Raw genomic sequence first — 15,915 nt, 5'->3', positions numbered from 1 at the left:
GAAAATACAGAACTTTCCCTGGGAGGTTCCCTCACCATGTTCAGGAATCCACATCGAGGGGTTATAACCAATAGAAAGCAAAGGTTTTCATCTATCAAATGAAGTATTGTATGACAGTATGTTCTGAAAAGATAAGCGTCAATTTTCCTTATAATATATGGTTCATTCCTATGGGAAAGTTAATGACTAGCTTGGAAGAATTTGTAATTGCTCTTGTCGCATAGTTAGAAAGCCAGAAAAGTTGTGAGAGTTAGGAGAAATTGTCTACTTTTTGCATGTTATTAGACTATGTTCTTTGGTGCATTATTTAATTAAATAAAAATGTAGTGCATTACTACAATTAGTATAAAAAAGTAGGGTTAAGTGTGATTGACAATCGACACCAAGGAAAAAGAAGATTGGGTAATTACTCTATTTCTTGTTTTTCATCTTTATTCTTTATTTATTATTATAAAAGTAAATAAAATGTAAAAATAGGGATCTCTTTAGGTTAGTTAAGGTTACTTTGCACATGTACTATTCAAAACAAATACTTGATATATTCAAGGGTACATCTAGTTTTAGTTTATTAAAAATACTTCAATAGAAATATGATTTTTTGTATGTGAAGGACTTGTAATGTTTACTGAAAGACTGCCAACTTTTGTGAAGATACACACACTATATTAAAAGTTAGTAGTATCAAACCTATAAGGACTTTGAATGAGTACAAATAGGTCACGTGTTTGGTCAAGTTAACTGAATATGTGTTGAGAGAGTTAAACTTTGATGAGCCACAACTACCATTCAAAAGTTATTCTGAAAACAGAATTTTACTTTGTAACAAAACCACTTTATTCTAAAAACACACATTATAAAATTAACTTTTTGACACATGTATACAAACAAACATTTAAGGAAGACAAATATTTCAGTCTGTTATAAAAACACTACCAACCAATTACTTGAGATGGCTGCATTCGTCTTCTACGCAAAGCCTCTTCTACATTATGCCCACATTGTAGTAACAAATACAATGCCTGAAATAAAAAATCTCTTTATTACTATAATATACTAGAAAGTTATGAATCATCCAATATTTTTAGAAGTTGAACCAAGATTCACAATCACAATAGCAGATACAAAATTTACTATATTTTATGAAATTTAGTTATGAATAACCTTTAGAAAAGAAAACAAAAAACAACAACTATTAAACATCACCAATAACTATAGTGAAAGATGTTTTAGCAGTACACTGGCTTTCGTGATATTAAATGGTACAAAATGCATATTAAAACTGCAGGTGTAAGTAAATTTTATATGTTCTGCTGGAAAAATGAGAAAACTTATTATTAAATAGGTCTTCAATACACAAGTGTATATCTAAGAATCCTATCAATTCATTAGTTAAAAAAAACACTATATATTGATAACAGTTTTACTGCTGTGTGAAAATGTGTTAGGTTTAAAATTTAAATTTAAATGCAAGTAATTTTAAAAACTTATACAATGCATAGTTTGAACTATAAAGTACGTTTTTACAGCAAAAACACTAAACTGAAAACAATAACTGTATATAAAAGCAACCAAATGTTGGGTTAGTAGTAAAATATTATGTAGTCTGAAAAATCTAAAAATATTGTTACTTTTAGCTTTTTTCTGTATTTTGAATATCTTGAACACTGCTACTAGCCAAAAGACATAAAAGTTATAAATATTTTCACTGATCATGTGAATATAAAAGCACAATTAAAAGTTTGGTTCCCTTAGCACAGTAATTTTCCTTTCTAATGACTGTTTGTTTTGATTCTGTTATAGGTAATACAACTTGTGGATCTTTATATAAACAACTAATATAAAAACCCTTCAAAAATGATGGGAAATTAAAGCCTATCAAATTTGAATCCTCCAAAGCCTATTATGAGCAATCTCTACTTTACCTAAAGAGTTTTTCTTTCCAGCATTCATTGATCACAGTTATTTTCTAATCACATCAATTGCATTATTGCAATAGTTCTCTTAAAACCACATTTCTTGTAAATATTTGATCATCGTTCAAGAACTTCTCTTCCTAACAAATGGAAGATTAATTTCACTCGGTGCTAAATAAATCCTTGACAAACTTTAATATAGCAGAAAAAGTGCCAAAATTTAGGAGCTACTTACACCTTTGTTAGCAATTAAATTCAACTCAAGTGGGAACAGGCAATGAAAAGAGTATTATAGGATAAAAAGTGGAATTGGACTTGCAGAACTCATGAAATTTGGAGAAATCGAGCGTGAACAACTGACTTATTGACCAGAATTTGACTTTCACGATTACGATATTTTAGTTTTACGATTTATTTGTTGAATTTCATACAAAACTACTTCAGGGCTATCTGTGTTAGCCATCCCTATTTCTAGTAATAGTCTAGAGGGAAGGCAGTTAGTTAACATCACCCATTGCCAATTCTTGGAGTACTCTTTACCGATGAATAAAGAGTTTATCTTTCACATTATAATGCTTCCATAGCTGAAATGGCGAGCATGTTCAGTGACAAAATTTGATCCCGTGACCTGCAGACTGTAATTTGAGTGCCCTAAACACCAGATCATGCAAGACACTGTTTTAAGAATACCTTAGGTTAAATTCATTTGTTGGTTTTACTAAATTAAAATTGCATTTTCATACTTTATTATTTGTTCTTGAACAGCTTTTTTTGGATAAAACATCCTTCACAAATAAGTCTTTCTCCATTTTTTTTATTTACATGTACAATTACAATAATTTCTAAAAATGACTCAAGATAGTATATAGGGAGATATTGAATAATAATAATAATAACCAAAAAACATAAAATTAATTAAATTCTCAAATGTCAATGATTTTAATATTAAGTTTAAAATAAAAGCCTAAAGTTTACCTGTTCATCATCACGAATATGACTTCCTACAGGAATAGCTTGAACACCTTGTATATTAGAATGAGAGAACTGAGCTTGTTGCAGATATAGTTCAACTGGAAAACATTGCATAATAAAACTATCACTGAAGTTTTTCCCCCTTCAGTTTTTGATGATCATTATTATATAATAAATTCAAATCTTCATAATTCATCTAAAGAATGCAAAAGTTTATAAATAAAGTATTTATAATTTTTTTACTGCTATTATTATGAAACATCTTAAAATATTTTCAGATTATAAAACACACAGCTGAGTAAAATCCACATATTATACTGAGACTTGTGTTTTGTGTTAATAATTTGTGTATATTGAAGTTGTATCAGAATAATATACAAAACCTTTCTGAAAAGAAATGTTCATGCAGTGAGATTTCTAAATAATGAAGAGCTAAAGAAGGAAATCATCAGTGGAAGTGGAAAAACTTTGTTTACCAGCATGTTTGGGACAGTAACAAGCTTCAATACCATACTCCTACCCAAACAAGGACAATAATATCATCTATACAATGAAAGCTACACTAATAAAGAAGGATCTAAAGCTGATGAAGGCTCACAAGCTTCTAGCCACATCAGAAAGTCAATGATTGATTTCAGGAGTAAGATAACAGAAGTAAGTGGAATCACACAACAATCTCACTGACCACTTGGCAAAGAATGAGAATTTGCAAGGGAAAAAAGGCTGAAAAATCGTGGGGGGGGGGGAGGAGGTTTCAGGCTCTCACCCACGGCTAGTGGAATTTACTGGTGGATGCAAGAGAGGTGAAGCACTTTCTTACACTCTTGTAAATTTTTTTGGCTCTAGCTTCATTGTTTGTTTTGATAATTGTTGCCATATCTTTTTTTATTTGTTTGTCATTTTGAATACATGCTTTTCTAACACTACTGAAACAGTGCATGCATCTATTAAATTTGTAAAAATATCAGTAGTTGTATACTGTTACAAAGGACAGTCAATCAAATTTCATCTTACTGACATGTGACTAGCTTAATCTAAACTCATTTGTTGTTGGCTGGATATTTTGGCATTTGGTGAATCATTTACATTTTATATGGGAAAGATGGAAAGAACAAGATAATCCATAAAAGCAAAAGTCCATCGATCACTGTAAAATTCTCATGCCTTACGTGAAGTCTCCCAATTCCTGGGAATGTTCAACAAGATTATAGACTAAATGCCTAAAGAATTACATTTTGTAGTATGAACAACGTTTGAATTTACTTTAGCACATATATGTAGTTTGTTTTATATTTGTTTTCATAATTTTATATAGATTTATTACACATTGCTGTAACATCTTCTTTCATTGGTTTGAGTGCTAAAGCCAGACTAGCAGTCATATTGAAATACTTCACCTTACTAAAAAAAAACTTTCAAACTTCATTTGTGATGATGCGTACTATATATTTTTCATAAACAAAGATTAAGCAATAAAACATAAAGAATCAATGTTTTTAGTTAAAAATGATTCAGTTATAAGTTGCTTTAGCATATTTTTCAGATATAAAAGACTGTTTAGTGTAGGTATCATTAATTATTTTGTGAGTGAACATTTCATGATTATTTTAGCAATTATTTTAAAGGCGATAGTTATGACAAGTTTGGTTATGTAACTTGGTAAGAATCGTATGTTGTATTGATGTTGAGGATATAGAGATTTATAGAAGGCCTACGTGATAGACATATAAATAGTGGCAAGCAGATGAAAAAAAGAGCAGAGCAGAAGAGAGTAAAGTCACAGAAAGGAAAAGTTCAGTCAGAGAAAAGAATGCAAAGTTAATTGTTGTGGGAGTGAAAGGCCTAACAATTGATATGTTCGAGTGAGATTAACAATTTCGTGAGAGATAAGAAGAATAAGTTGTCTCATCAAAGGGTGTTCTAAAGTAATTAAACCAGACTGAGTGGACTTTGACAAATAGCACACGATTTTTGAAGTACAGGATACAACCACGTTAATTCAACAACAATGTAAGTAAACTATACACATAGTCTGGTGATAGAAATAGAGAAAAATAGTTTGGCTTGTAAACTAAATTCTAAAGCAATTGAATTGGCCTACGTGGACTTTTGACAATAGAATTATAGTGTTGATGATATGCCTATGATCTGCATAGTGTAAGGAATTTTTGTACTAGTTCTAAATATATATATTATTTTGAAAACAAGTGAAGTGCATGTTGTTCTTTATTTTTTTGAATTTATGGCCAACAAGTCATAAACACCTACTGTAGAAGAATCCTGAGTCAAACACACCCATATACTTACATTACTATATACACTACTAAAAAAGTAAATTTGTGACAATATCCAATAGATGTACCACCATGAGCTACCTCATATATTGTGTTTAGTTTAATATTACTGATAATTTTTTAATCTTTCAATATAAAACAATAAAATAATTACATCCAATTAACTCCACAAAAAAAAGTGAAAACATACAAGTTTAAGTGAGCCAAATAACTGCTTTGCTTTAATTTAAATTCAAATCAATTAATTTACTAAGTAATCACATTTTAATTTTTATTATAAGATTACAGTCCTATATGACTGGAAGCAATTAATGTACAGAATACTTGGACTAGAATATTTTATACCGATTTTACCTGGTTCTAAAATGATCAACATATTTTAATTATGAAACATATCCTGTTTTATTAGAAAATCATATATTAAACATAGAAGAAAAAAAGATACCTTCTTTGTCTGAAAGTTTTGTTGGATCCCATAACAGTCTATCTTCATTTTCATATGCTACAAAGGAAAAGCTTGAATGTTATATTGTAAGTAAAATATTTAAATTAAACCAAGTAATCAGTAAGTTATCAGGCTATTTGACACATCATTAATTATATCAGTGGTTTTAACTGTCATTTTTAAACCAGCATATACTCATTTATACATGAGTATTTTCTAAAACAGGTTTAATCTAGGGCAGTGGTTCATGGACTGGTGTGGGTCCACACGGTGGATGAAAAAAAAAAAGTGTTTTAAAATATAGCTAATGAAGTATATTGTCTTACAATGTAATATAAAAATACTTAAAAAATTTAATATTGTCCAAAGCAGTCCATGAAATTTTGGGCCATGAACTAGCTGGTCCTTAGTTGGAAAAAGGCTTTGACCCACTGATCTAGACAGAGATACTGCCAGAATTTTGCCGAAGAGGGGGAGCACCCCCATTGCAGTCAAAACAGACCCAAAAAGAGAGGAAAAGTTCAGTTATTTAATAAATATTATTCTTATACCATTGGAATGAGCAACCAAAAATTTAGACTACACGATACTGTCAAAGTATGGAACAATGGTCATTTTACATTGCATGGCTAGTCAGAGTTCATGTGAGAAAATTAACACATCTAATTTTTGATGTAAAGGGATTGTCCTTGCCACATTTATGGCATAAACTACAAAGCATACATTCTTCGTCGGACTATTCTAGTCATTTGTACTGCAATAACCACGTGCACTGAAATTTGAGATCAAACTTAGCTTATACCCAGAGTACAAACAGTATTAATTTTTTGAGAATACAGTGGTTCATTTTCTTCTATTTCCCAGCTTTTGCCTATTCTGCAATCAGGTTCTTTGAAGAAGTCAGTAATGTGTTTACAGCATCTTGTAAAATTATGGGAGAGAAAAAAAAGCTCTCCAAGATACAAAAAAAAAACTAAGAAATTATTAACAGCCTATAAAAAATTATAATTACCAATAAACACTTCAGAGTTAAAGTAAAAGAGTGTATAATAATATGTCTATCTCATTATATCTTCTACATCCAGTGCTGATGAGGCCTTTTTTCTAACACCAGGGCTTTTCACACTGGGATATGACAGACATAGTAGTGGTTGAGTTACTATTTTATTAACACACTGTTCAATAACATCTGTTATGATGTGAACTAAATTAGCTGGTTTTTTGTTCTAAAACTACAGTTAATATCAAATCAGTATCATATCATGTAACTTTATCATATATAAACTAAATATCATTTTTATAATTAAAGCAGATTTCACAATGAAATAGAAATTTTAATTTGATATATGAAATAGAAGTTTGTTATATATATTGTTAATAATTACAGTACTTCATGCTCAGAAGTTTAAAGCTGCTTATTATAAATAATCATTATAACAGGTTTTGTTAGATTTCTAGCACAAGTACACAAAACTTTCTAAAAGTTACTATATATGTGATAAATGCACATACATTCTGTAATTAGAAGTAAATGAGCAACTATAGTCATAACCAAGAACAAAAAAACAATAAGTACTTATAAGATGGGTAATGTGCTAATACAGGATTTCTACAACTCTAACTGAATTTTTTCATTACATTTATCAGAATATATATACAATAAATATTATTATATCACTTCATTTATCTTAACGAAAAAGAAGACCTTGAAAATGTTAAAAATTCAAGTGTTACATACATTTATGTACAAAAGTCCAAGTTAGCTAAGGTATCATATATAACTTATGATAAATTTTGAAGGCTTGCTGGAATGGATGCTAATCTCCTGAGGTAATTTTCCTCGTACAAGAAATGTCTACGAAACCACAAGACAAATACTACGTGTGCCCAAAGCTCTGCACTAACTGTACCATTATTAAATAGGTGAATTAGATTTAGCAGAATACTGTTATCCATAGGGAATACTCTTTGCTGGTCACATCTTTGATAAGATTTTTTACATGTAACAGAACATCATTTTCCTTGCTGATCTAAATATCAAACTGTCCATCTACAGAAACATGTTTATGACATAATTATATCTTTTCAAACTACTGGTGAGATATAATCATTCTTATGACGAGAAAGGCAGGCTATTCGGGACTAAAGCTTGCTTAGCAGTGAGATAAAATAATCTCACATAGCAGTCAACATATTCACAAAAACAACTTTTTACCAATATTTATTGTAACAAGGTATTTCAGATTCTTTCAACTAGTAACTTGATGTAAGCCAAGAAACAATTTTCTAATGTTGAATTTATGCGTACAGAGGTTGTTGACAAAATATGTCCATGGTTACAATATAATGCAGAAAATTATGAATTTTATGCAAGGTCTGCATGAAAGCTAAGAACTGGAATATTTTTATTACAGGAATAGATACCACACTGATATATATTAGCTAGCTAAAACATAGTGTTACTTTATATTCATATGGAGTTTTAAAGGAATATAATACTACTAATATTATTACACTTGAATGGGAAATGTATATTTATATGTAAGTAATTTGAACTACAGAATTTGGGGAAAATTTAAAACTTATTATAAATAAACTTTTCAGCTATATATAAAAGCTATTATTCCTCTAACAGACTATAAGCATAACAAGCTATAAATAGGTGCAACACAAATAGGTGGACCAAGTTCGCATCCAGTGTACTGTTTGATTACGTCCAATCCAGAGGCAGTCTAAACAGGTATTCTTTTATCTAACTTTAGTTATTAGTTTAAGCACTGAGGTATTTTAGGTACTTTTAAAACTTTAGAATTATAAAGCTAACACATCAAATTCAAGCCATTATCTGATATGCTAACAATATATATTATGGCTGCCTTTTAAACTGGTCTGATGTTATTTATGTAAAATATTACACAAGAAATAAGTTAAACAGAGTTTATACTTGATACACCACCATCAAGAAAATATAAACAATTTCTTTCAACATTTACACCCAGTTTACAGTTCAAGGGGGTTAATCCAGAGCATTAAGTTCAACACTGCATGTCTACTAAAACGTGTTTCTTCGGTAGCTAAATAGCAAAGGCTATGACAGTTATCTTTAGTGTTACTTAATTTTTAACAGGCTAACTATTTACAGTTTTTAGTGGAACTTTTATTCATGCTGTTTTATAAAGGTTTGACTGATCATTCTATGATATTAAAAAACCTTGGAAATCTTGCATACTATAATGTGACAGTTAAAATCATGTTACTTGTTTCATACTAAGTTGTTCTTTCTTCTACAAATACAACTAAAAATTAAATTTTGGATTCTGATATATATATAATAAATAAATAAAAAATTCATCACATTACCTTAAATAATAGGGCAACTTTAAATATTTATTAAATATATATATATATATATTCATTAGTAATAAAGATAACCAATGAAATGTAAAAATTTTGCACCTTTATTCCTAGGAACACAAACACACACATTGGCTATTATACTTGATAATCATTTTTATACAATGATTTCCTAAATTTTAAAGAGATCTCGGATATTATTTATTCACTCCTTTAATATATTGACTTGTACTTCAAGTTTCAGTTACATAGCTTCCAGTTAGTTATACAAATAATGTTACCTCAATACCTGTCAGACAGCTCAAGTACTGAATATACACAGACCACCACATTTTATAAATTATACTTTATATTAGGCCTAAAAAGGTTAGAAAATGTATAGTTATTTATGATGTTTGAACCGACACCTGGATATTTATAATTCATTAAATATAAAAATGGTAATTTTAGGCTTAAGTACTGAATAATAGTAACATTTAGATAGAGTTGGTAAAATACATTTTACCAAATGAAGACTACATAAAAATATTCCTATTTTCCAAATAGTTGAGGCACAATGTTTCTAGCTGTAACATTCTTCAAATAGTTTAACTGTAACACTTGAATGAAACTGAAACATTAGGTTATTAGTCAGAGAAATGGTCAATAACTACCTAACTAGTCTAATGACTAATGAAATTAGCTAAATACCAATTTGGTAGCAGTAGCCACTCATGAAAAACATGAAACTTGTAACAATAACAACAACAAAAAGGATGCACATCGTAGCCACCTTAGTTATTACTCATACTTTTAACGTTGCCAGCAGCAAAATGACACTATCAAAAACAACTAAAATATGCAAATTAAAAACATTTATGAATAACTGAATCTTGTAATTTAGTAGTTTCATTGATCAAGATGCATCGCCTTATCTTTCTTAGACTTCTTTAACATTAATTTGTTGATATATATATATGACTATGATAAGCACTAAACTGTTCACTTTATATACATATAAGGTGGAGAACTGTCACAATATACAGCCAAACAATCATGATGTACACATGCATGTTTCTGGTATTGGAGAGAACTGAATGCAGATGAATATTCAAATGTTTTGACCTTAATCAACAGAAATTATGTTTCCCTATTCTCAAATAGTGAATTTGTTTCTGTTGGCTTTGTATCTGACTAGAACTTATTAATCACAGATAATATAGTCATAATATCTTTCTTTGTTCACTTTTGTGTAACTGTTTGGAAATATTTTTTATTAAAAAAATCATTTGACTTCACCTACACAGTTATGTCACACTTCTTTCCATTACTTACATAAACATTTAATGACACATAACCAGAAAACATAAAACCAATGCAATACAAAATCTTCTAAGACTTAAATTTAACACTCCATTAGTATCTTATAGAGAAACTTCCAATTTTTAATATTGAACTGATAATTTTCATGCTGTTTTCTCCCTTCACCCCCAACTTATACACAATCACAACAAATACCTAAAAGACATGTTAATAAATAATCATTATTTAAACCTTTCTTTAGTTGTTACTGGTGAAATATATTTTAAACCAAGTGACATACCTGGTGCATCATCATATTTACAAAGCCCTTGAGGAACAACTGCCTGGAAGTCTGATCCTACCTGAATAGTCTATTCAAGAAAAAAATATATATACAGAAAAGATCTAACACTGCACAAGTAACATAAAAATTGGCAAATAAAGGGGTATTTATAATTGAGAAAATGCTAAAAAAATGCCTTTTAATGCTAATCAAACTCCAGGTATGTCTGGTCTTATTATAAAACTTTAGTAATTTGAAACCTTTTGAAATTATAAAATTAAAACACAGGTTTTTAAATTTATCCAATTTCGCTCAAAGACAAACAATGTTTGAAAAGTTTTAAACCTACTTTCAACCATGTTCAAATCAAATACAATTCACTATTTAAAATATTCTTTCCCAATGCACATTTTATCACTGTAGTATGCAAAACAAATTCAGTATTCTCTGTCTTCTTTAGTTTAGTAAGGTGTTTCCTGTTCTCCTAGAAGCTTCAAAATTTTCCACACATATATACATTTCTAGCCATGTGTGCAGTCTTAAAGGTAGAATGTTGTTCATGAAATTTGGCTACATTACTTTTGTCCTAGTTACCTATTATCATGGGTCATTCCATTATAGTGTCACATACACTTTTTTCTTGGGAATACTGCTTTATATAGAACTTTATGTAAAGGTAGACAGTGATCATCTGATCGACGGGTTAGGTGATACCTTAAGGACGTCCTTATTTTCTACTAGATAAACCATCAATAATGTGGATAGCACACTTACGTTGAAAAGGATGGGAATATAGAATTCAATATACAACCAGCCCTTCACATCTGAAAAATGCTGCCAAACAGTCCGCCAGGGAACTGTTAAGTGGGCTGATGCTGTATTTTAATTCTTTAAAACTGGACAATAAAAAGTTAATTCGTACTGAATACATTGTACTGGTTTTCTATCAACAAAACAAAGTTTCATTGGCTAAACTGAGACACGTTCACAGTGTACCACTGAAATATGATATTAAAGTATCAGAATCATAGCAACCAACACGGTCACACGAAATTATCTGTGAGCTTTTCTGTGTCTTCAAACACTAGCTGATTGTATGACCAATGACATGAAAAATAATAAGATCTGAACTCAAAAGTACTTATTTCTTATTTGGATGCTTTCAAACACATCAAATGTGAATGACGGATATACTGCTGTTCTTCCTCAATCTAGAACAGTTTTTCTTTTAACAACAAATTACTGTTTTTGGGAGGTGCCTCTTAAAACATTCAGTATAAGTGTAGTATGTCATCTTGTTCACTCATATTTAGTTCTCCTTTCTCCAAACATGCCCTAAGAAGCTTGAAAGAAGAATGTGTAAATAGAGCAATTAACATAGTTTCTGTCTATACATGGAAGTATAGTGTATGTGAATAAGTATTAAAGTTACAGACACAAAAAGTTAAGATTGTGAACTTGTGCAAAATTGAAGTTTAAGAATTTTTATTTAAAAGTTCTTTTGAAATAAAGGAAATAAAACTTAGATAATATAAAACTTAATGTAAATCTTTATGCTAATTTCACTGGTGTAATTAAATACTGAATGTAACTAAGTAAAAATCTCTTGACATGTACAGAAAGGGGACCTGTAAGCTTAGGGTTAACTCCATAGCAAATTTTCCAATATTCCTAAAGCAATTTTGGTTATTACTCTTTATCTCTAAGATTACAACTACACTGAGGTGATATTTGAACTCAAAAGTTCTATGGTTAGTGGTTTGTCTCTTGCACTAATTGCCGTGTCAGATATTAAGCACTGTATTTATATTTTAGATTTACACTGGCTTTTTTAGTCTATTTATGAACTTATAATACACAATAACTGTATTTTATCTTAACACACATATGTAATAAAAAATATATACTCACTTTCCTCCAATCCTCTCCAACTGAGCAATCATCATCAGAATCAGATTCTGAAGTCATGCTTGCTTGAGATCCAGCTAAAAAAATGGAGCAAATGATAGCATGTCCAATTATCACTAGAACTGTTTTGGTTTAAAAGACACAAATAGTTTTAATTTAATGTAAGCAAATCCCTTCCCAATAGATACTCACCTCTGAACATAGATTTAGCTATCCTCCTTGCATGTCTGTCAGAGATTTGTATGCACGAGCTTTGAAGCAACTTCCACCTAAATCCACATGATTTTATGTGAATTGCACCAATGCATTGATGACATCATCATGTATCAAAAGACCTCCACCAACAGGAGTATGACACATCTGCATGAGCAATTATTCTCCCTATGCATTTACACTTATGGACTTCATTCTTTCACTAGGAAGTATGAAACATGTACTGGAAGTGGGGAGAATAGATGGGAAGGTATCTATCGGGAAAAATATTTTCAGGTAAGGACAATGTCAACTTTGGAGATGATATCCCACCTCTTCTTATACATTTAGCTAGACTTCCATATTGATGTGGTGTAAAAATTACCTAGATGAGCTTCCGTCAGAAACTGCCCAAAGGAAGCTCAAGGGGTGTGGCACCCAATGGCAGGGGCTCCATAGGGACACACCCTTAAAAGACCTCATTTTGTCTTGTCCAGTATATACTCTTCACCTGTATAAGAAGACGGGAAAAGGCAAAGAAGCCAAGTTATGCTGCAGGGACAGGCAGAATTGGGATATGACTATCTGAGTACTTGCATACAAGTTGTTAGATAATCAGTGTGTAGTGTGGTTGGGGCAGGTTCAGACTGTACCTTGCGTGTTCATCTCAACTTTACCATCAGACTACAGCTGTGGGAGGAGGGCATATGTAATAAATATCTGTGAGCATATCTCAACTCTGTGGTAGGATAATACAGTAGTGTTGCATCACAATTGTATATTGTATGTGCTTACCTCAACTCTACAGGACAGACTCCAGCTGTAGAAGGGCACATGAAATACTGAATAACTTTACTTGTGCACACCTCAACTCTACCATCAGACTTTACGGGACAGGTTTCAGCTGCAGAAGGAGGGCATGTTAGTGAGACATCAGGTTTTTTTTACATAGTGTGTACATGCCTCAAATCTACCATCAGACTCTAGAGGACTAACTCCAGCCACAAGAAGAGGAGTGTATTCTAACCCTTTGGCTACCAAGTCCTTACACTGCAAGGATGTAACATAATGTTCATAATATTTTGTTTCAAAAATAAAACTAGTGGATGAACGTGTTTGAAACTTGACATGAACTGTCTTAAAGGTATGTAGTTTCCAAAAAATAAAATATTTAATTTTTTTTCTACTACTTCTAGTAAAAATTCATTATTTATTGTAGTTTTTTTTGCACTCAGACTCTGAATAGTTCAAGTGTAAGATGATTTTCATGTCAAGTATAAAATACTTCTTACCTTACAAGTGAAGAAAGGTTAATAACTGAATGCCAGTTCCCTGCTTTTTGGGGATCACAAATAATCGAGAGTAATACCCTAGAGAGAGGTTGTGAACTCTCTTCATGGCATGTTTTTTCAAGAGATCCAACACTGCCTCCTTGTGAAGGTAGACAGTATCAGAAGGAGGATGAAACAAGACTGGGCGAGATTGCAGAAGGGAAAGAGAAATGGAGAGACAGCCCATGGGTAAGAACTTAAATAACCCATCTGTCTGCAGAAAATTGTGCCCAAAGGCTTGCAAGTTGTGACAGAGAGGCCCCTAAGGGTCCCAAACTTACCAGCTGGTCGGTGGGATGAGGGCAGCATGTCTGACATCAGTTAGAGGGGGAACAGGTTGATGAGGAAGATCTCAAAATAGAAACAGAATGATTGACAAGGTTAATGAACAGTAGTAGTATGGTGAGGGCAAGAAAGATGGAAAACCAATAAACCATTGAAGACAGAGAGGATTGGTGGTGGACAGCTTTAGCCTGTGACTCCAGAGAATTGGGAAGACCACCAAAAACTTCAGGATGAAGGAAGGGGCTAAGGTGAAAATCATGGAGAAAAGAATTAGGAAGACATACTTGAAAAAGAAGGATATCTCTACCTAATAAGGAATCAGGTCAATAGGGAAAGGGCAGAAGAGGTAGAATGGGTCATAGTGGAAAAAAGAAGGGAAAAAGCTTCCCCTGAAAATTTTACTGGAATACTTGTGTTTCAATGTTAAGGGAGGGAGGGAATACCAAATACTTGTGAGGATTAGGGTTATGAAGTATAGATCATGAAATGTCATGAGACAGTGCATACCAGAAAAATTAAGAAAAGTGAATAAATATGAGGACTCTCCTCAACCTGAAGTGAGGTTCCTAAGGCAAAGCCTGTGGGAGGGGAAAAAAGGCTTTTAAATTTATCCTATGCAGTCTCAGGCTGCATAATGGATCTCACAACTCAGTGAACTAAGGCTGTCACTTTTTCCCAAATTAACAAACCTCCCTCCGGATGCCATGTTGGAAGTATCTACTGTGTGAGTAAATTCTTCAGTCACACAAGAATTAGTTGAAGTACTATTAAACTGTGAGTTTATGATAAACTAAGTACAATGAAACTCAAGTTTCATTACTCATACTAATCTCAGTAAATTGAAACATGTCTCTGTACTTCAGTGCTAAGGAAAAGAATAAAGTTCACAAGTGTAAATGCATAACAGTGAGAGTAATTGTGCATGGAGGTGTGTTACACTCCTATTGTAAGAGGTTGGTCTCATGTCACATGATGACACCATTATGCACTAGCACAGTTCACGTAAAATCATATGAAAGTAGGTAGTAGCTGTCTCAAGAATAGAGACATGCAAGTATTTCTGGCATGCACAGGAGGTAGATAGCTAAATCTGATTGAGAGGTGGGATATTATCTCAGAGGTTATAATTTTCCTAAATGAAAATGTATTTCTAATAGTTACTTTCCTTTACTCACAATATTAGCTTTTATCATTTTGTGCTGACCTCTGTATGTTAACTTTTTTCAGAAATTCATGCTACAAGCCTTCATCATCCCTCTGTTGGAATCCAAAGTTCCAACATGTCGCTCATGCAAATCATCATGTGTCACTTCTCCACCAATAGGAGAGCACTATAATCACGCGACGCATGCGACTCCCTCTATGCATCACTACCAAACAAAGTTTGGCAGAAGACGCATGCACTGGACGATTGTGGGGGAACGGTTGAGAAGTGTAAGCAGAGGGAAGTACCTATTAGAAATACATGTTTCATTTAGGAAAGTTATAACTTCTGATAAAATGCTCTCCCTCTTCTCACAAGATTAGCCTGAATCCCACATTGAAATGGAGGAGGGACTGTTGCAAGGGAAACATATGCGTATTCCCCGGAAGTATTCAGAGGATACCCCCAAAATGAGAGGAACAGATCAGATGATCTGAGGAGGGGCACTGCACC

General features: G+C 31.9%; 1 protein-coding gene across 2 annotated transcripts in view; it reads right to left on the bottom strand.

The window, feature by feature from the left end:
* Positions 1-850: 850 nt before the first annotated feature.
* Positions 851-15,915, bottom strand: part of LOC106472793 (mesoderm induction early response protein 1-like) — a 42,437-nt gene continuing 27,372 nt past the window's right edge. Inside the window, exons 6-10 of one of the 2 annotated variants that reach the window (XM_022401333.1) lie at positions 12,454-12,527; positions 10,561-10,630; positions 5,625-5,681; positions 2,889-2,983; positions 851-1,019 (exon numbers count right to left, since the gene is read on the bottom strand). In XM_022401333.1, the coding sequence (XP_022257041.1) occupies positions 930-1,019; positions 2,889-2,983; positions 5,625-5,681; positions 10,561-10,630; positions 12,454-12,527 (386 nt within the window). In that variant the 3' untranslated portion in view covers positions 851-929. The remainder of the gene's footprint in view (positions 1,020-2,888; positions 2,984-5,624; positions 5,682-10,560; positions 10,631-12,453; positions 12,528-15,915) is intronic. The other variant, XM_013933458.2, reaches the window with a different exon arrangement.

Source organism: Limulus polyphemus, unplaced genomic scaffold (assembly GCF_000517525.1).
Source record: "Limulus polyphemus unplaced genomic scaffold, Limulus_polyphemus-2.1.2 Scaffold5616, whole genome shotgun sequence".
In the NCBI taxonomy this organism is placed as follows: Eukaryota; Metazoa; Arthropoda; class Merostomata; order Xiphosura; family Limulidae; genus Limulus; species Limulus polyphemus.
Note: the sequence above shows the minus strand (reverse complement) of the source record. Positions and strands in the feature narration are given on the sequence as shown.